The sequence below is a fragment of the Telopea speciosissima genome, chromosome 11 (assembly GCF_018873765.1).
Source record: "Telopea speciosissima isolate NSW1024214 ecotype Mountain lineage chromosome 11, Tspe_v1, whole genome shotgun sequence".
Taxonomy (NCBI): Eukaryota; Viridiplantae; Streptophyta; class Magnoliopsida; order Proteales; family Proteaceae; genus Telopea; species Telopea speciosissima.
The window spans coordinates 45,625,231-45,646,715 of record NC_057926.1 but is presented as its reverse complement, the minus strand read 5'-3'; the positions used below and the strand labels follow the sequence as shown (position 1 = coordinate 45,646,715).

At 39.7% G+C, this 21,485-nt stretch overlaps 1 protein-coding gene across 2 annotated transcripts in view; it reads right to left on the bottom strand.

Annotated features, from left to right (window-relative positions):
* Window positions 1-3,319: 3,319 nt before the first annotated feature.
* The window catches only part of LOC122646626, a 32,568-nt gene continuing 14,402 nt past the window's right edge, over window positions 3,320-21,485 (bottom strand). Inside the window, exons 1-2 of one of the 2 annotated variants that reach the window (XM_043840211.1) lie at window positions 11,412-11,540; window positions 3,320-3,735 (exon numbers count right to left, since the gene is read on the bottom strand). In XM_043840211.1, the coding sequence (XP_043696146.1) occupies window positions 3,501-3,735; window positions 11,412-11,461 (285 nt within the window). In that variant the 5' untranslated portion in view covers window positions 11,462-11,540 and the 3' untranslated portion in view covers window positions 3,320-3,500. Of the gene's footprint in view, window positions 3,736-11,411; window positions 11,541-21,485 lie in introns of those variants that run through there. The other variant, XM_043840212.1, reaches the window with a different exon arrangement.

Genomic DNA, 21,485 nt, shown 5'->3' with positions numbered 1-21,485 from the left:
CGATTTCACACTGTTCGAAACTCGTGATAAAAATAATTGTTTTTATCATCCGAAAATGTGAAATCGGTCTAGAATGCATTTTGAGAATGCATACCAAACATAGCCCTGCATAATCCAAATGGATTTTACTTTAAAAAAAAAAAAAAAAAAACCACTTAAGTGAATGGATTTTCTTGTTTTAATATGTTTCCAAAGTATATATCCCTTGATACCCCTTCTGCGGATCTGAACCCTAAGTGAATGGATTTTCTTGTTTTTTTATTTTTTTGGTAAAAACATGTTGTTAAAGATAAGGTGAAAGCTCATGGCTAGAGATTACTTAGATCATGGAGTCATGGATTGGAAATAGGCCAAACCATTGTACACATGGTATTAGTGCACGGTATTGGAACGGATATCGATCAACCCGAAAACCGCTACAATATCGGATTGGATTTATCTGACAAACATGCCCCTAATTCTCCTTGAAAAATGAGTTGTTTGACCATTTTACCCATTATTCGTACTGTGTCACTGATACGGATGATACGATACCGATTCCTCAAACCATGATCGTACATGTCACCGATAGGGCCTTCCTTGGCTGGGAGTCAGCAAAGCTTTTATCCTCCATTGGAACAAAGTTGAAAATACAAATATCAAAATAACTTGAAAAGTGTATGATGTCTACTAAAACAACTCCCAAACAGAGAGGAGAAGAAGTGACTCACTTCTGTAAATAGGAGATAACCTCTTAACCAGTGAATGGATCCATTCACCTTTGCTGAAGGAAAACTCGGTTAAAAAAAAGTGTTAAACGGGGAAAAAAACGAAAAATCTTACTCGAAGAAAAACAAATTAATCAATTAATTAAAGAAAATTCAATTCGGTTGATTATAATGTGATTTTTAAAATGAGTTGGAAAAAAAATGTGCGTCTTTTTACAACTTATTGTCATTTATTCAATTCGGACATAATTCGATGAATTAAACAACTTTAGCTAGGGTGCTCTGGACCAATATGAATTTCTTAAAGTCTCCTTAGCTCGACGCAGCCCAGTTTGGCCTTGATTGACCCTGCTTGAGTTGTGTTGGGTTGCATTGGCCTAGAGTGACCCTGATTTATAAAATTTGTGCAATTTAATACTTCGACTGTAATATTTACAAACTATTGTCAATTTTTATCCCATATTTTTTGTTGCATTTCTCATTTTTAAATATATTTTTGTGATAAAAGGATATCAGTGTAAGCATAAGATGCCTATTTATACTTCATTCCTCTCAATTTTTAGGACGGATAAAATCATATATAGTTTTTATTAATGTGCAAATTCTTTCTTGATGCACTTGAAACCACTATCAAATATAACTTTTTTTTTTTTTTGGTAGAAACACTATCAAATATTACTGATGAATTCACTAGTTGACAATGAGAATGGATCATCTGCACATATCAATAGGTCAACGTACACCTTAGAACCAATCACATTTTAATTTTGTTTTCATAAAAACCCCTCTTCCCTTTGTAAATGACAAAAATAGGACAGGTGGTTAGCTCTCACATATACGTTCACCTGTTGGTACGTGCAGAAGAACCAAACCCGTCCTACATGTAGACAAATCACGAATGGGATTTGTATTTTGTGAGGGGTTATGAGAGTCAGATGAATCTTTTTTTCAGTTATGGATTTTACACAATTTCAATAATTGTTACCAATTGTTTACCTCTAATTAATAATGTTTTTAAGGCAAAAGTTGCTTTAGATGGCCAGTCAACTAATAAGCTTATCATGGTGATAAATTGTATTTTGTCACTTGACGAACTCACAATGGTCAAGACCCTTGATTAATCATTTTGGTTTCATTAAGTAGATTAGAGACCTCCAATGGTGAGAGAGGAGATAAAAAATATGAACTTAAAAAAAATTCTTCATTTAACCATGCCAGCCTACATAGCATAAAAAAATACATAAACCTTTTGTATATAAAACAACATTATTCATGTGACTCACATTCCGGCCACCCAAAATACCTCCTATTGTATAGAGGTTCAAGCCAAAAACCGTTATGATGGCAGGCTTGGTGTAACCACAAAGCAAGACCCTTAAAATGTAAACCTATGATTGGAAACCATTATAATTTCTGAAGCTTATAGTGGGATGACTCTTGTCCCACAACAAATTTTTTTTATTTTTATTTTTTTTTTTTTTTGGGGGGGGGCAGGGGGTGGGGGAGGTTACAAAAGGATGAAGAAATAAAAATTCACTTAGATTCTTGAAACAAATTTAGATTCTCAAGAACAATTGGCAATTACAGAGTTAGTTGAATCACTTTTGATTATATCAAAGGTTTCTTCACATGTATTTTCTTTGGTAATTTCTTGACCCTAACATTAAAAATGATTTGATCAGGATGGTTAGGGTCACCCAAAGGCTGGAATTGCGTGCCTTATCTGAGGTGAATGAGATGAACCCACCATTGTGAATTGTGGATTAAAATCTAAAGGCCTAGACTCTCCCTCTAAGGGTAGGCTGCGGAAGCAGAGCTTAAAGTGCACATTTTGCCCTTCTTTTGTTTCACCAAAGCTAAAATACAAGAAAAAGGAAGAACTAGTAGAACGGACAAATGGATATCCAGCAAAACACATGAATCTAAGGTAAAATTTGCACAGTGAGAGGGGGGGGGGGGATGTGCCTAGACACATGTGAGTGGGCAAAATGACCGCCCTGCCCCGCCCCCTTGAATGGACAAAATGACCTCCCCAAGTGTGGGCGCAGCCTTCGCTCCCAGGCAGAGAACAATCGCCAAACATCCATTTTTAAATTCAGTCATCAGCATCTGAGTAGCCCATTATGTTACTTAATCTCAGATCTTTAACTTGACTCAACCCCTTCAATATAGCAAATGCTTTGGCCTCTAGTTTCAACCATAAGAACTGCAGGATATGGTGACAGTTCTCTGATATCAAGCATACAGAAGACAGATTTAAAGTAGATATACCTGATGAGGATGAAGAAAGAAGTTCCGTGGCTGGTAAAGAGGCCAGAGTTTAAGCAACTGCCTATCAAATTGAAAATGGTACCCAGCAGAAGGTAGAATTGAGCAATGAGAATGTATATGAAGGATGGCCATAGTTGTTTTTCCAATCCTACAAGACACTACAATGATTCTACTTTGGACTATTGATATTTATTTGACATAATCTTAGAAGAGAAAATAGGATAGCTCATGCCATTGCAACTGAAGCTAGAAAAGCATCTTAGCCAGTTGGATAGATCTCCACTAGACAGAACCTGGGGTGAGAGAAGTTTTACAAATTCAAAATTATGGAGTGTCCACCCAAAACTCAAATATCCAATCACGACATTGGCCAAAACAATCAAAAGAGGAGATTTTAAAGCACTACGTAATCTCGGTAGAACTAGTTGACATAAAACTAATTCAAAAACTCTAAGATATACATAGAAAGGAAATTAACAAGAGCAGTCACACTAGAAAACAGAATGTAAGAGGCCAAACTTATCATGACTCACTCACTGACTGCACTAAAGAAGCTTCAGTTGAAACATTTTCAGCTTCCAGAAGCTTCATTTGGCGTTCTGCATGTTCCCTTTCACATTGGCTGATTCCCATGATAATATCAAGCATGGTACCAGTCGTGCCAAAAAATACCAGGGGTGCCAGAGACTTCCGTCGTATCCCCACCGGAATCGCAAGCAATGCCCCAGCCACAGAGAATACCCATGTCCCCAGTGCACTGCAGATAACCCACAAACCACAGTGTTAGATCACTGTATTTAAACTACTGATATGGTCATACTGATCTCTTGGGATTTTATTTGATAGTGAGATATCATGCTAAGAAATGAACAAACAGGTAAGTAGAGTTGCCATTCAACATTAAACAAAGCACCACTGTAGCAAAGTAAATTACTAAAATAAACCCTTTGAATCACAATAAAGAGTCAAACCAGCAATTAGGCAACTAGGAATGATCAGACAGTTTAGGGGCTGGAACATAAGGGGATGTAATACATGCCCATCTGGTCTGGGACGCATGCCCGAGCCCATCCCATCCCATTAATTAATAGAGCTAACATGACAAACAAGTAACAGACATTTATTTTACAGGCGAGGTTTGGACTAGTTCAGTGAATCAGGAGGCTACCCTTACTAATTTATTAACCTATCAGGAATGGACATGCAGAGTCAATTTAGCTCCCTTATTTTGTGTTCAATTGTTGAGAAACAGTACATAAAAAAAGTTTTTTCAACAAATACTTTGTTTGTACGGGAAAACACTAAGATTAGGTTGACGACGCTTGAACTCGAAAACCTAGCGAGAGACAAAGTAGTAGAGAGAAAACAATTTTGGCCGCCGCTTTGGAGCAGCCTGGCTGTATGGCTGGGCTGCTCCCCACCCTCTCCCTTCGCCTTCTCTCTTCCTCTCTCTCTTCTTCTTCCTCCTCCTCCCCCTTTCTCCACTTTTCTTCCTATGTTCGGTACTAACTTCGCTGGCTGAAGTCTCTCGAACTGCAGTCTCTGGTTTGCTCGCTCAGTTAGGTCGCTTGCCTGGCAGGTCGCCTCTTCTGCTAGGCCTGCTGTTCCCTTGGTTGCCGGCTCTTCTTGGCTGACATCCCATCGGATCCTAGGCTCAATTTGGCAGCACCCGCTCGGTAGCCGCTTTGTTGGGCAAGCTTCTCCATCAACTGCTTGTTCGGATCTGCTTCTCCCTCGTTCATTGGCTCCTCCGCCGTCGTCGTGTGCATCACCGGTGCTCGCAACCTTCCGCCGCTTGGCCGCCTGCCTGTTTGGCTTGCTGCCTTGCGTCCGCCAGCCTTGCTTGGCCTCCCTCCTGCCGGTTCCGCTTGGCTCGCTCAGCCTTCGGCTGTTTTGCTGCCAGCTGCAAGGCCGCAGCCCTTGGCTGCCTTCTTTGCTTGGCCGGCAGCCTCTTCGCCATTGCCCTGCGCAAGGCCGGCGCCCTCCGTCATGGCGGTCTCCCTCGCTTGGCCAGCTGCTTGTTTGGCCGTGGCCCTCCGCAAGGCCAGCGCTCCTCCGCCTTGGTTGCCTTCTTGCCGGTGATTCCTGAGTTCGTCGTGGCGGCTAGGAAGAAGATAGTGTTGAGATTGATGGTTAGGGTTTGGGGGACCCTACTGGATTTGTCATTGTTGCCCCTCTTCTTTCTTATGGGCTTCATTGCTCTTGTTTTAAGCCCATGTGGGCTTTTGTGTTGCATTGGTCATGCCCACGTGGGGTTTTGTGTTGCTTTGGACATGCCCATGTTGGCTTTAGTTAACTTGTCTTTTACTAGCCTTATGGGCTTGTATTGATGTCCTTAATGGACTGTTGTCTCCCTATTGGGACTTCAATACATTTTATATTCACCCAAAAAAGAACACTAAGATTAGGTCGAACATTAACAGTTGATACAGCTCATCAACCTATATTTAGGTTCTGAGAGATTCTTGGCCAAATCAAAATCAAATAAGTGAGAAATAGCAGCATCCATTTTTTGGAAGGTTTTGGTTCAATGTTTCCAATCGATCAGAAGTTTGGTCCAAAGTCAACAAGATTTATCCTATATACCCCCTCCCTACTAGAGGGAAATCTCCCTCATAGTTGTCAAGGCGCTTGCTTTCCAGTTGGTTTTCTGGAGGCAAGTCATGTTGTCGCCCAGTTGTCCAAGGAAAGGGTTAGCTAGGTCGTCCCCAATAAGCGAGGCACTATGTTGGCCCCAGATGCGGTGACAAGTAGGCAAGGGTTCTTCCACAATGGACAAGTGCGGGTAAAGAAGCTAGTCCAAAAGCATAGGATTAGATTAGCATCTTGGAACTTGGATCTTTAATAGGTAAGAGTCTATAATTGGTAGATGTGATTAGTAGAAGAATGATTAACATGGCCTGTATTCAAGAGACTAGATGAAATGGTAAAAAAGCTAAAGAGTTGGACGACTTTAAACTTTGGTATACGGGGGATAAAAGTAATAGAAGTGGAGTGGGCATAGTAGTGGATAAAGATTTAAAGAATGATCTCGTGGATGTTAAAAGATTTGGAGATAGGATTATCTCCGTCAAGCTTGTGTTGGAGAAAGAGGTTGCCAATATAATTAGCGCTAACGCACCACCCCAAGTAAGATTGGATGAAAGTAGTAAGTTACAATTTTGGAAACAAATGGATGGATAAGTGCAAGATTTTAGTCAAGAAAAAAAGATTATTATAGGGGATGATCTGAATGGACATGTTGGGAGAGATCGTAGAGACTATGAAGGTGTTCATGTAAGGATGTAAACGGATAGTCGAAAATCCGAATTTGATTTGCGTTCGTATCTGTTTAGGGGTATCTGTATTCAAAAAATTACTATCCTGAAACTATCCGTATTCGTCTAAAAATTAATCGGATACGAATTCGGATGACCCAATATTCGATCGGATATTATCCAATTCGTTTACCTCTCCATTTATAGAATTAAGCAAATATTAATTTTATAATACCATATATGGTAATAGTTGTAAGTGGACAGCTGGACCGCATTAATTCAATTTAAAATTAAAGAAACCATAGTGGAGACGTGGAAACGGTGGAGTAGAGTAGAGCACTGGAGGACTAGGTTTTTTTTATTCATTCCTTCGTTTTTGTACTTCAGTATTTGACTATTTGCACTCTAGTCTCTAGACTTTAGAGTGTTCAATGAATCAGTGTTCTTTCTTCTCTGTTCGGTCTTCTTCACTTTGCCTTTTTGATGGCCATGTTACTTCATCTTCTCGATCCAAACCTGAGATCAAGATGGAGAAGGCAGGAGGAGGAGACAGCAACAAGATTTACCTTTAATGGCCTGGAAAGTTTCTGATCTGGACGAGATGTTGCTGTTGGGTGGAGGAGCTTGCGGTGGGAATCCCTATTGTAGCGGCTGGCATCGGTGCATCCCCTCTCTCCTTCTTGTGTTAACTCCTTTGCAGGCTTCGAAGTTGCAATATTTGCTGTTCAAAATGCATATCAACCTCATGCATCAGAAGTTTGATAAATGCCTGCTACAGATCTGAAGCTTTAGTGGGGAAATTAGATGCTGCGATGATGATCAACAAACACCTCTGCTTCACAGATTTGTCTTTTTCCACTTTCCGACAGATGAGCCATCTTCGAATTTATGCTTTACAAGGTCCCGGAGGTCTGAATTGTGGGATCTCTTCAATAGAATCTTGTTGCCGGAGATGGATATTCACACTTCGAATCGAATATCTGGATATCCAGAATATCCGTCACGTTAATGAATTCAAATTCGATCAAGGTTTTACATATCCGCTTGGATAAACAGACGAATTCGGACATTGAACTTGTTATGCGAATTCGGGATCGGAATTGTCATATTGGAGCCGAATTTGAGCCGTTTACATCCCTATGTTCATGAAGGATATGGTTTGGAGAGAAGAATAAGGAGGGGATCTCAATTTTAGATTTTGTTGTGGCTTATGATTTATTGAAACCATTTATTTTGAAAAAAGAGAGGAGCATTTAGTTACCTTCAAAAGTGGGCATCATAGTAGCCAAATAGATTTCTTCCTAACTAGAAGTTCTGATAGATTGTTATGTAAGGACTGTAAGGTTATACCAGGGGAGAGCCTAACCACACAACATAGATTACTGGTCTTGGATATGTGCCTCATTATGCAGAATTGTAAGAAAGGTGAGCTTATTTTCCCTGGGATAAGGTGGTGAAGCTTAAAAGGAGACACCTAAGCAAGCACCTTATCGCTTAGGCACCTTGACATATGGTCTCTCTCAATATATACCTTGTACATATATTTATATATACAAGCAGCAATTATGCGATGCTTAAAATATTTAGCATTTTTTTTGCCAAGGAGAAAAGGAATGCCTTGCAGATCAGGGTGTCAACTTTTTGCATAGATGAAACTATTTTGACATCCCAATCAGAGAATCATTCAAAATTAATTTTTCATTATTCCTCTCCCAAAAGATATTTAAGGTTTCAGTGCAAAACTGCAATCAAAGGGGCTCAGGCTGCATATTGAAATATATTTGATGATACAAACATCGCAAATGTAATAGTACAGAACAGAAATACATGTGTGCAGGTGGGGTATCTCTCCTGGACAAGAGATCAGAAGAAATTTTTCACTGATCATAGGGATCCATCATTCTGAACTAGACAACTACTGATGCAAGGTTTCGAAAACATTAATCCAGAGCAAAGTCGCCCTCAATTTCTTCTTTTATATGGAGATAAATACAAAGTCACCAATTTAACAGAGGGAGATGAATTAAGATTTAATACTTGAGAATTTGCATTATTTACTATTTATCCCTAGGCCCAAATCATACAGAAGAACCATTAAGTTCTTTTTCACAACTGTACCAAACTTCTGCCCAGTTCAAGAGAAAGAAAAGAAAGAAGAATGCTAAATGACCAGAACACCCTCAGCTAAAGTTTGGAGATTGAAGCAACACTGGCAATCTTCTTCTTGAAGAAAAAACAAGGGAAGGGAGTTATTGACACCATATTATCGTGTAAGTTAGCATTTCCTAACACACACACACACAGCAACAACCATACACAAACACAAAACAAATTCAATTTTTTTTTCAAACATACAGACGTCCCTAGCTCACCTAGTTCATATAAAATTTGCTGAATCACTTGGTTTGTCCTGCTTTCATATAATTTTTGGGTCACCATGCAAACCAACTTATTAGAGTGAAGAGGTGATGGGTTGACCGGTTTTACCAGTTGGATCAGTCTACGACTACATTTAACAATGATGTGTGAAATACTCAAGAAAATAATTGCAATAACAAGACAGCAAAGAGAAGAACTATAAGCAATAAAAATAAACATATGAAAAGAATAAGATGTTTCTCATCCTACAACCAATTCCTAGGAAAGTGTTTAACAACTTCTTATAGTTTTTCAAGATGTTCTAAGGGCAACTAAATAATTTTCCTATCGGTACAGTGGTGGGAGCCCTGTGCACTGGGTCTGCCCTTTTTTATTCACTTATTAGGCTAATATTGGTGTTACTGTGTTCATCGCCAGTAATTAACCATGGCCATGGCAATATAAATATAGACAGCAGGTGTTAAAACTGATTAATTTCTCTTTCTTTCTTCTCATTTCTTCCTCTTCTTCGTTTTGTATTCTCTTTTTCCTCATATTGGAAAAACCCTAGAGAGTAGAGCACGAAGCTCCAAATTGAGGCTCCAGAAAAGAATATACCACAAATAAGAGCATCAAGAATTACTTTTATGGATATATTTTGGGGTCTGAAAGGAGAATTAGTGGCACTGCCTAGAGTGCGACGCCAATTGCATGGGTTGTGAAATAAAGGAACTACTAAAGACATGGAGGAATTAAGGCTCTCTTTGGCATGATTTTGAGAAATATTTCATGGGGTGATAAATTGAAATTAGGGTGTTTGGTACGATTTTTGCACTTTATTTATGAGAAATTGAAATCAATTTCGGTGAAATAGTTGAAGAGCTATTTCACCTATTTAAACGAAATCACTTCAAACCTATTTCGCGCTGAGGATTAATGAGCATGTGTTTGCCACAGGGAAAAAATCGTCATTTACCCCAAAAGTTCTTTTAAACCCTATTGTCTTCTTCTCAACCCGCTTGTCAACCAGGAGAACTTTGGAAATCGCCTCCATAACAAACTTTGGGGATCAATGCAATAAGACAAAGCCAACAGAATCTGAGCACAAGTTTGTCCAATTTTTTCTTCTTTGCAATCACAAACTTCCAAAATCCTTCAGAATCCATCTTCCAACAATAAGATCTCAACTTTAACTGCATACCTTCTTCACTATCTGAATTTTCTTCACCCCTTTCCCGAAATGCCTCCTTGTGTTCTTCAACTTCAACCAGTGCCTGTTTCACATTTCCATCGATGGAAACCTCTCGCTTGCCCTCCTGCCACTTTCTTCCCCATCCCAGCCCCCATCCGTGCTCTATTTTTCCTCCCTAACCCCCATCTGCTCCTCCCCTCCCTTCCCCCCCCCCCCCAAAGTCCACCTCCAGCTTGCCCTCCTGCCCCACCTTCTTTCCATCCCAGCCACACCCCCGCTCTGTTTTTCCTTTCCCAAACCCCATCTGATCCCACCCTCCCTCTTCCCCCAACTCCACCTCTAACTTGCCCTCCCGGCCCCCTACTTAACCACCAAAGACGAAAATAAGCATTGAGATGAACTTGGAGAGTGTGGCCCAACTGCAATTCTGGTGATCGTCATTTTCGAGTTTCAACAACTCAATAGATCAAAATGTTAGCTGTTGTGACCACTGTAATCCATGGGAATGCCTTTTTAGCATTGTATACTTTTAATCCATGGACCTAACGTACCAATTATAGTCTATCCTTGTCAAGTTGAAGATCCATGGAAGATGTTTGATACAATTTGTCAGCGAGATTTGGATGCTTGGTTTGATAGATGAAGAAGAACACAATGAAATCTATTTTGAAAAACTAAAGTTATCAAATGAATTTCTTATTCATGAATTTTTTTTAATTGATTCAACCAAATAATTTCAATTTCTTGACCAAAGATCTATTTGTTGACTTATTTCAAGAAATCGATGAAATTTTGAAATTAAGGTTCATCAACCCATGCAATTAAAGCAAATGGGCTTATGGATTTTTACAGAAACAAAATTGAAGAACAAAGGAAGTTCAGCTAGTGCAAAGTCTACAAACAAACGGGTATTTTCTAGGGCTTTCACAGTAGAAGTTAGGACTGGATATACAAGTTATAAATACCTATAAAAAAGCGGTGAATATAGATTGGGTACACAGTGAACCGTATGGTTCCCTGAGATGGTAAGATACTGGGAAAACAGGCTGTTTTATCAGAAAATTAGGATATGAAAAATTATCAGAATTGAATCTAAAAAAGCCTACAGCTTGCTGATCAGCTGAATCTAACAGGTTGAGCAGAGAAAACTAATGAGCCTCATCATCAGCATGCAACCAAAATTATTGAAGTTTCAATCATCGAGATAGGATAGTGACCTCAGAAAATAGCATCGTTTGAAGAAGAAAAGAACAATCTCGAAATTGTCAAGTCTTCTCACTTCAATCTACATTTTCGATATCAAACCGTTTACAGATGCTGAATATCATGATTTTGGACAATTCTTCCATTTAAACCCAAAGGGAATTTCTGGATTGTGGAACTAAAGACAACAGAACTAATTCAAATCAAACGAAATTTGAGGATGTGATCTTACCTAATTCAACAACTTCAACCATATATCTACTACATCCGAATGCAAATCAAATTAACTCCAACAGGGCAAAATAATGGGATTGCTAACATGGCAGCAGTTATTAACTCGGAATGATGAATTATGCAACACAAACATAGAACATGAGAAAGAAGAGAGTGACTGAATGTGGAGCGTAAAAGAACACTACTTACTTCGAAACGGAGCAATCTTCAAGCTGCTTCACAGGCTCTTCGCCGGCCATTTCCCACGCTTACTTGAGTCCCTTCTTTCCTCTACCTCTCTGTAACAACTGGGGTTTGGATTTTCGTCAGGTTTCACCCACCAACGCATCACCGAAAAAGGACTTACCAAAAAAGTAAAGAAAAAAATGCTAGATCTATGAGGAAAGAAAAAGAATTACAAACAAGAAGTGTAATTAATTTTCTCATCTCGTAGATTTAGGTAATTTTCCAAGAAAAATAAAACCGTCACCAAGGAAAGAGATGGGCAGTTACTGTCGGGTCGGTTCTTTATCCGAATTCCGAATCGTGAAATAACTAGTCATCCATTTAACTCAAGGTGTCAACTGGTTGGGCTCGGCACCAATTTAAGATCCTGCACCATTTTCGTCTGTTTAAGTTGGGGATGGACGTCGATCAAGGGCTTGCCCGGTTGGTTCGCTGCTCCTTTGGAGAAACAGCGTCGGGAGCTTGATCGGTGGTTCAAGTCTCCTCAGCGACACCTAGTCCACATTTAATTGCTTTCCAAGAAGTGGAGCCTGTTGGTACCATATTTGACCCCCTTGTGGGTCCCCTCTTGCCTCCTTGTGGGGCCATGATGGCCATTCGGCCCTTGAATTGCACCAAAAAAAAAAAATTGGGGATGGACGTGTTTCTTTTCGGTCGGTCAATAGATGATTAATCAATCGGTGCTTGAGCCCAATGTGTTTAGTAATTGATTGGGCCAGTCTTGAACTTTAACCGATCAATTCATGTCGGACCAACATACCCTTACATTTAACCAGGTTGTGTTATGTTAAATTCTGTTTAGGTGGCAGGTTCTTTGATATTATATCACACATAATAAAAATATAAATAAATAAATCCTATTAATCACAAGTCGAGTTTAATGGACATATAATTTTACACAGTTGAATTGTCAACCCAAAAGTTTAAGCTATTAGGTAAAGTCACCGAACTAATGCATGAAGTCATCCAATGTCAAAGTTAATCCTATTGAGAATCACAAGTCGAGTTTAATGGACATATAATTTCTTACAGTTGAATTGTCTAACCCAAAAGTTTAAGCTATTAGGTAAAGTCACCGAACTAATGCATGAAGTCATCCAATGTCCTAAAGTTAATAGATGTGGGAATATTATTCTCAACACCATTGATAAACTCAAAAATTTCAACTTGATTGATTTCAAACCTTCTTCTTCTAATCTGTCCAGCCATTCCCTTCATTAGACCAGTCCAAACTCCTCCATCCATCAAACCCTAACCTCCATTAAAACCTAAATCAATTCGCCTAAATTGCAGATTTTAAAACCTCGCAACCTAACTCCTTATACCAAAATAACCCCTAGACCTGCCCATTAATATCCTATAAACCTTTTCCTAAAATCTGCCCCTAAACCCTGGATTACATCCTATGTTTCCAAGCTCCAACTGACTGCACATCATTACCAAATAAACCTAAGTCGAAACCTCATAACCCTTTCTGCCTAAGCCTAAGCAACATTGTTAAGAGATCCTATTACCGTTCCTAGTGGGTTATACCTTGGACTACATTACCGTGGACTCACTTCAAAACAACATTTTGTTGGGCATAAATCAAACATTCAAAAGAATGATTTTCCTTCAATTTTTTTTATCAGTCACTCTTAAGTTTGTCTTTTGAGCCTAATATGCATGGTTTGCGTCTAATTGCTCTTGTATGCTCGTTTGTAGAGAAACCAAAGGGGAAAGAGGTTCAAGGGGTGTATGTGTGTAAGGATCACAACCTCCCTCTCAAAAACGGTAGATTTAGAGCGTACACATTTAGTGTTCCCATTGTTATTCAGTTGCGGGCTGTTGGAATATTGCATATTGCTAATAATTTTTAGTGATTCTAACATGTTTATTAAGCTCTTTGTTTGGGCCTTCTGTTTGCATGTTGCTGTGTTATATAATTTTGAGAATAGAGATTCTAGACCATAGTAAGTTCGGGAACGATGATACGGGAACGGATACGTACGGCAATTAAACGGGCCAGACGGCAATAAAACTTTTCAAAAATCCGGCGCAGTAAAACGTGTACGGCAATGATATGGTACGTGTTTAATACAGTTGTTCTGTAAAAATTCGGGAGCAAAAATACAGGTTTATTCAGGTATTAAGAATGATCTAAAACTGGTTGTTTGCAACTAAATTCTAATCTCCAATGCTTTCATGAACACTTATTGACAAAATAATAATAATAATAGCATGTGGACAATCATTTAACAAATAAAAAATATCATCATTGACATTACCTCATCAAACAAGAAAATCCACAAAATATTATCCATAACAAGAAAATGTATATATCAACCATCATATAACCCATAATTCTCTGGTTTCTTTTCAAGGGATCTTAAGTCATATCAGATTAAGGGTGACTTGGAGATCTGTGATTAAACCCTATAAATCAAATAGCGAAAAGAAAAAAAAAAAAAAAAAAGACACATCTAGTGAATTGTGAGGTTCACCACTTATTATTTTGCAAAAATCAGATGATTTGTACAAAACCTTCACCCAACCAGTTATCAAAACATGGAATTATCATACTAAAATTTTTTTGCTCCAGAAAACTTTTGAACTACTAAGATGTGATTGTAATAAAAATCCAAAGCATTGCATCAACTAAAATCCAAAGGAACAATTAACATTGATGATTGAACTCCAATGCTGACCAGTTTTCTTTAACTTCAAAGTAAAATGTATCCTTCATGTAGAATTATTAAAAGAAACATATCTTCCAAGTCCTTCCAGAGAGTCAGCAATGAACAAAACAAAAGCTAAATCGGTTATTTGGCAACGCATGCATCATAAAGAGAAATCAATGTCAAGGAATTTGGAGAAAAGTGAAAAATTAAAAGAGAAAAAAACAAAAAAACAAAAATCCATCCATAGCTTCGTAGACTAACCAGAAACAGAGGAACTTGCGTAAGAAGTTTCAGACCGGAAGAAAACGAGGAAGAAGAGACTAACTTGAGTGGTCGTAACTTGTGGATCTCGTCAAGGCGCCGTTTGCCCTTCTTGATTTCAACCAAATAACCTACAAATCAATGGGAGAGAGAGGGGTCAGTGGTTAGAAACCGAGAGACAGATGGATTTAAGAGGAAAGGTTCCGCATTCAAGAATCAGGGGAGGAGAAAGGGTTTTCCCATTCAAAAATCAGGGGAGGGGAGAGGGTTTCAGGAAAAGAAGAGATAGAGAAGAACCACAGTCGCTGACCTTAATCTGCCGCTGCAAAGCAATCGCCGGCCTGAATAACCCGGGAAAGAGATAGAGAAGAATGGGGCTGGGGTTTGGTATACGCGAGAATCAGGAAAGGGAAAAGGGTACTTCGGTCATTCAAGAATCGGGAAAGTCTATACCAAAAAAAATGGGGAAAGTCTAAATTTTTTTTAAACCAAATGTATAATACGTGTTTTATACGTGTATAATACTTCTATCGTTGAAGTTTGCATATATGCAATACCGTAAATTTTTGAATTAAACGTTCGGATCCGCATATTATACGTATATTATACGCGGATTTACTAACTATGTTCTAGACACAAATGTTGATAACATTTTTGTGTGTATTGGACTCGATCATTTGAAAATCCTACATGATTTATAGTCGGATATTATGCAATAATGTTCTCGTGATAGTTGTGTGGTCCTCAAATCTTAGAGATCTTTGTTGTTGTAGATCAACATTGTGTACTTTATTATATATAGGGTAATTTACACATACCACCCCTGAGGTTTGACGATAGGATAATTTTACCCCCCCTAGTTTTGGAAAATTCTACGTACCCCCCTGAGGTTTGCAAACGGTAACAAATAAGCCCATTCCGTCAGTTCATGACTAACAACGTTAAAAATATAAAGTGAGCTGACAAAATTGCCCTTGTAAGAAAACAAACAAAAAAAAAACCTGCAACTCATCTTCCCCAAATCGTTTGGAGGAAGATGAGTTGCAGGTATCCTTGTAGGGAACTCCATGGAAGACAGCTTTGAAATTCCAGATTACGATCTGATGCAGTAAGAAGATGATCAAATAGGGATTCTTTGTAATCTTTCTTATTTTATTCATGTTATTAGAATCGTTGGTGTTAGTCCATTGGAGTGTGTGGAATGTTGTTGTCATTGTTGGCAACGTATTTGATCATAGTGGTGTTGTGGCAGTAGCTATTGGTGGTTTGGAAGAGCTGAAATGGTCAAACAGTCACCTACACAGCTATAAAGGTATTTTGGTCATTTGGTAGAGTTACAAGGGTACCCGCACTTGAAGAATATCATTTAACAGCATGTTAAGTCCTTATATAGTGTTTGGCAAAGGGGCGAAGTAGCAGGTGAAGGTTTCATATTGTTAAAGTTGTGATTTCACAGGTTCATACAATGGCAGCGACTTTAAGGTCATTTTTGGAAGGCTTAATAGAAATTCTGGGTGAAGTAGTCATCATGAGGAATGAACCTCGTCGAGTCGCGGTTCCAACGCAATCAGTCTCGTATCATTTGAGTGTTGAACGAGAAAGTTACAGATATTTTCGTGTCGATGCGCAAAAACGGAGTAAATTTGGAATAGGCAAAAGTTTATATACTTAGCCAAAAAGTTTGGTTTATTTTTAAGTGTTATACTGTAGACAGACGTTCTCCATTGTTTTGTTAAAACTCCAGAATCTCTTCGAGCGTCGGATCGGTATCTTGCATCAGATTTGGTTCATTAAAAGAAAAAAAAAAGAAAAAGAAAAAAAAGGAGGAAATAAAGGAAACAACTAAGGTGTAGTGAAAGTGTGATGTTGGCATGACATCACCCCCATTTCTTATGAAGGAAGAGAGTGTGAAAATCTCTGACGTATTTTTCCTTTTGTGCACGGTTTGTTACGAAGAATCTCTTTATTTACGGATTTGCCACTGGTTACCAATTTTTGGAGCATTCAACTTTGGAATGCCGTATCTTGGCCATCCGATGTCCAAATGGGATGAAATTTTTTTTTAAATTGGGTATTTTTTCGAGAGGAAGCCATTGGAAGGAGTTGCAGCATCGTTTGAGCACAGAAAATTGACGATATTACTATTTTATGCTCGATGACTCCATATTAAAGATGGTTTGAGCAGTGGAGCGTACATAGACACGATTTCTATGCGTCAGAGGCTTCATGATTGTTGGATTACTCTACAAAAGATAATCCTCAATTGTAAATCTCCATTGTGAGTTTCTAGGTTGCATGTTTAGTTGAAAAAACCTAGTTTGATTGTAAGCCAATATTGGCCATTGTATTGGGGGATTTGGTTATGTTATTTGCAATTAATTATTGTAACTCTGTCAAGTGGGGGCTTGTATAGAGATTGGGGTAGTTGCCCTCGTTTGTGTTGTTGCACAAACCGAAGCAGGGATTGTAGTTCCTGGGCTGTTGTTGCAGTCAAAAATTTGAGTAGCGTATTGAGCAATATACGAAACCCTGGGTAGGGTATTGCTCCGTGGACGTAGGCAGTTTGGCCGAACCACGTAAATTTGGTGTATTGTTTACTTTACTTTCCATTGCATATATTGGAGTGTGTTTGATCTGCAGAGTGGGGTGCACTGTCTGGTAGACCTGACCACACAGTGGTTGCGAGGTGGACGTGCATGTGTGTTGTGGAATTGGTAATTATGGGATTGCCCCGACCAATCAGGCTTGCTTGAAGTCTTCTGCATCGACGTCAACACAGGGTTGAAATTTAAGGATTATTTTTTATGAACACTGTTACGTCAAGAAATCGCTCAGCGGTCCTTCGAGTGTCGTAACCTACAAAAGACCCTGGGGTGACAAAGGAGAACCGATGTGGTTCCGGCCTAGGACTCTCCGATGCCTAAGTTAGATCTCTCTGAGCAAACAGATGAATAGTAGTATTCAATATGAGTTCAGATGTCCCCTGATGGGGTTGTGTACCTTGCCTTTTATAGTAGTGTATGGCGGTGTGGAGAGTCCCAGTTGATGTAGAGTATTTGCCGTAGGTGATAGAGTCCCTGAGTAGCAGGGCTTATCCTTGATAGGTTGTCTTCCCGTGAGACGTGGTGTCACGGTAGACCTGGTAGTCGTCTTCCGGAGAGACGTGGTGTCCTTGATAGACTTGGTAGTTGTCTTCCTGTAAGAAGTAGTGTCCTGATAGACTTGGCGTCCTTGGTAGATAGACCTCATCTACGTGGTAGATGGGGTTTCTGGTGCATGAGTCCGTTCAGACTACGTGACTCGATAGGCGGTGGCCTAGAGTCCTTGGTGATGTGATCTGTGCCTTGTTGATGGCGGTGGTGACTGTCGTGTTCGGGTAAGCCGTGCCCGGGGATGATGTGTACGGAGAAGGGATCCGCGCCCAAGGGGGTTGGCGCCCAAGGGTGGCCGCGCCCATGGGTGTTGGTGGATGGTGCTTCACTGACTCTGTCTTGGCCCACTCTTCTGGGTCGTGCCACGTGGCGATCTCTAATTGGTTTGTGTGAATTTGGGTTCATCAAACACTGATTCACCCCCCCCTCTCAGTGTCAACCTGGGATCAACAGTTGGAAAGTAAGATCCAATTTTATTTAAATTTGTCTTCTGTTTTGGATTAGATAGAGTTAGAGAAGAGTTATGATTTCAGTTTTACAATAGGATTAGGAATTTTATTTTATAAAGGGCATGTAACCCAACGATTTGAGATTTGAAAATTGAATGAAAAGGGTTTACCGTATTGTTGCCAACAGCTGAATGCGCAGTTCTCATCCCTCCCTCTGATATTCTCTCTTATCTCTCACTATTTCCTCTCTCTTTACTTCTTTTCCTTTGGTACGTTGTTATTACCCTACTCTGTTATTGCCGAACCAGTTGAGCTGTGACAGATTTGATTGAGTTCCTTATGAGTTGTTCAATGGATCTGGAACTTAGATCGAAGACTCTCTACCCTTAGGGGAATTTATTTTTTGCACCCCAGTCCTAACCCCATTCCTGTGGTGAGGAACAATACTTGCAGAAGGTTTGAAACCCTAACTTCCGCCAGGTGCTGCTTCCTGTCAAACCCCTTGATTTTTAGGTTGCTGAACCTCGAGTTTGTTGGCTGGTTCCAATAGAGATTGGGTTTTAGTACCTAAACCTCATAGCATGGAGTTCTTCTCTTTGAGGTTTGGAGCTACCGCCTGGTCTTTCATCGAGGAAGAAGAAGAAAGGTTCTTCTATATCTTAATCTCTAATTTCTGGTTTTTTCAATATTACCTTTGCTTTATTTCACTATTATTCCCCAAATGGTTTGGATCGATCCAGTAGTCCTAGGCGACAACAAATATGGAATTTATGATGTGCCCTACCTGCAAGATGAGTTGCAAATTTTTTTTTGTTTGTTTTCTTACAAGGGCAATTTTGTCAGGTCACTTTATATTTTTAACGTTGTTAGTCATGAACTGATGGAATGGGCTTATTTGTTACCATTTGCAAACCTCAGGGGGGTACGCAGAATTTTCCAAAACTGGGGGGTAAAATTATCCTTTCGTCAAACCTCAGGGGTGGTGTGTAAATTACCCTTGTATATATGATTGATACCTACATATAATTGGTTATATATCACTATATTGGGTCCATTGTGTTTTCTTATCAACGAAAGTGATGCTTAATAAGAAATCCTGCCACTTCTCGTACAAGGAGAATATCTTGAGAGGGAAACCTAAATGTGATTGAACAAAATTCCAAGCTTGTTGATTTAATTTAAATTGTTTGTGAAGAACTTACAAAATTATTATTAAATAATAATTATATTTTGCTCCATCAAAGTGTTTAGTGGAGATCGATTCCTACTCCTATGGGTTCAATGTTCAAGTATTGAAAACCGTTGGAGGTGCTTCGCTTGTGACACTAAGGAGGTAAGCCTAAACCCTATTGTGATGTTTGATTCGAGTACCCCATACTTCGTGAGCTTCGAATACAAAATTTTTAAATTGGAACCGTGGCCACCAACAGGGGTTGGTATAGACTTTAGAGTGATCAAAGAGAGGGGACTAAAGAAGCTAGGCCTCGTGATCAAACCTTCGCCGCTGCATAATTTCTTGGGGCCACCCACCTGAGGCTCACTAGGGCCCAGAAGCTCCCGGTTCGTGCGTGGCGTGGGGGTCATGTACGAGCCCAGGGGGGATTTAGTCAGCCTAAAAGTTGGATACCCCTCCTGTCTCCAAAAAAAAAAAGAAAAAAAAGAGAGGGGACTTGGGAGTTGGGAGAGGAGGGAATGACAAAGAAGATAAGGTATGGGGGAGTCGAGAGGTTGGTTTATTGATTGAGATTTCTTAATCTTTAATTTAGTGGAAATACAGCACGTGAAAAAATGATAGGAAGGCCATGTTTTCACTCTACGATTGACGGATTTTTAAAACAAGAAAGAAGGCAAGAGGGTTCTGAGTCTATCCTCCTTCATCATTTGGCATCTCTGGCTATCGAGGGATGATCTTCTTTTCAAAGGAATAGATCGCCCCCCAACTGAGATCATATTGAGAGCCCAGAACGCTTGGGAGGAGTTTGCTACAGCTTCTCTTGGGTCCCTATTAGCATTGGATATTTCTGCTGAGCCTCTCTCCCTGGCTTGGTCTCCCCCCCCCCCCCCACCTTTGGCTATCTGAAGTTGAATGGTGATGTTGCTCTCCCAACAGAGTCCTCGACTGGAGGCATTGGTGGAATTTTTAGAGACTCCTTGGGCAGACCTGTTATGGCATTCTCTGCGCCTGAATCCTTCTCGAAAGCCATCATTGGAGAAGCCCTATCGATTCGAATGGCTCTCCAAGCAGCTATTGAAGTTGGGTTGACAAACATAGTTGTGGAATCGGATAACTCTTATTTGGTAGATCTGATCAATGATGCTCGGCTAACTCCTCTCCTCAACTTTGCTTGTATTATTTATGATATTCAAGTGCTTGTAAACCAGCTAAATATTCCTTCTGTTAGCTGGATTCTTAGAGAAGCGAACTTGATCGCTGACTCTCTAGCCAAGAAGGCCCTATCTTTGGCAAGTAAGATAGTTTGACCCAATTCCACTGCCTAGCTCCTTGATCTCTGTAATCAGGGTGCTTTGTGCCCCCACTTGCCCCCCTTTGCAATAATAGTATCTTTTACCCACAAAAAAAAAAAAGATTGACGGATTTTTATTTGGGTAAAGCTGTTTGTAACCAACCCTGTTACAATACATTGTTGTAACCGGACATATTTGCCCATGTCATACCACCGAAAACTTTTTAAGAAAATGTGTTTTTTGGTAATTTCCCTCTCATCTTCCCTCCTCTCTCCTTCTCTCCTTCTTCGTCTCTGATGCCGAGTTCGGAGATCCCTGCCCTCCCTCTCCTGTCCCTCCATCTCTATCCCTCCTACGGCTTCTTGTGTCCACCTCAACTCTAAACTTAATGGAATTATTTCGAGATTGGTTTGTTGTTATTTTTCCCGATTGCCAGAAGGTGGTTGCAGCGTTTAACCGTGTGAATGCTTCTATTTTTCATTGTTCTGTTGATTCAAAGAGTTCAATTCTCCACTTTTTTTTTATTTTTTCTGACCTGCAAATCAAGTCCCCTAAACTTACCCTACGCACAAAGGAATAAATCAGAAGTATCAAATCTTCAGAATAGCAAAATCCACTGTGAAACTTTAGACTTAATTTTTTATTTTTATTTTCCCTTCCTTAGCTGGTTCCATCGCTGGAGTTCTCCACTCCAGCAAGCTCAGAGGGTGAGAGACCGATATAGTGGAAAGGAGACTCAATATATCGGTGTTCTTTTCACATAAGATTGATTATACAAAAGGGAACCGAAGAGTTGCAAACACAAGGTACTAGTTGTGCCACCAGAAGCTCAAGTACCCGCCGAAATGGGGAGAGAGATAACACTCGTAAGAGTCTGAACAGATCGAGCACAAATGAAACCTTAGGCCTCAGCGGTGTTGAAGGAGGGAAGTGACTAGTGACAGGAGTGGGGACTGATTTGAGCGATTAATTAGCAACCTAGTACTTGCGATAAAGCTGCTGATTCTCCAACTTCCGTTCGTGAGAAATGCAGGCTGAGAATGATATGGA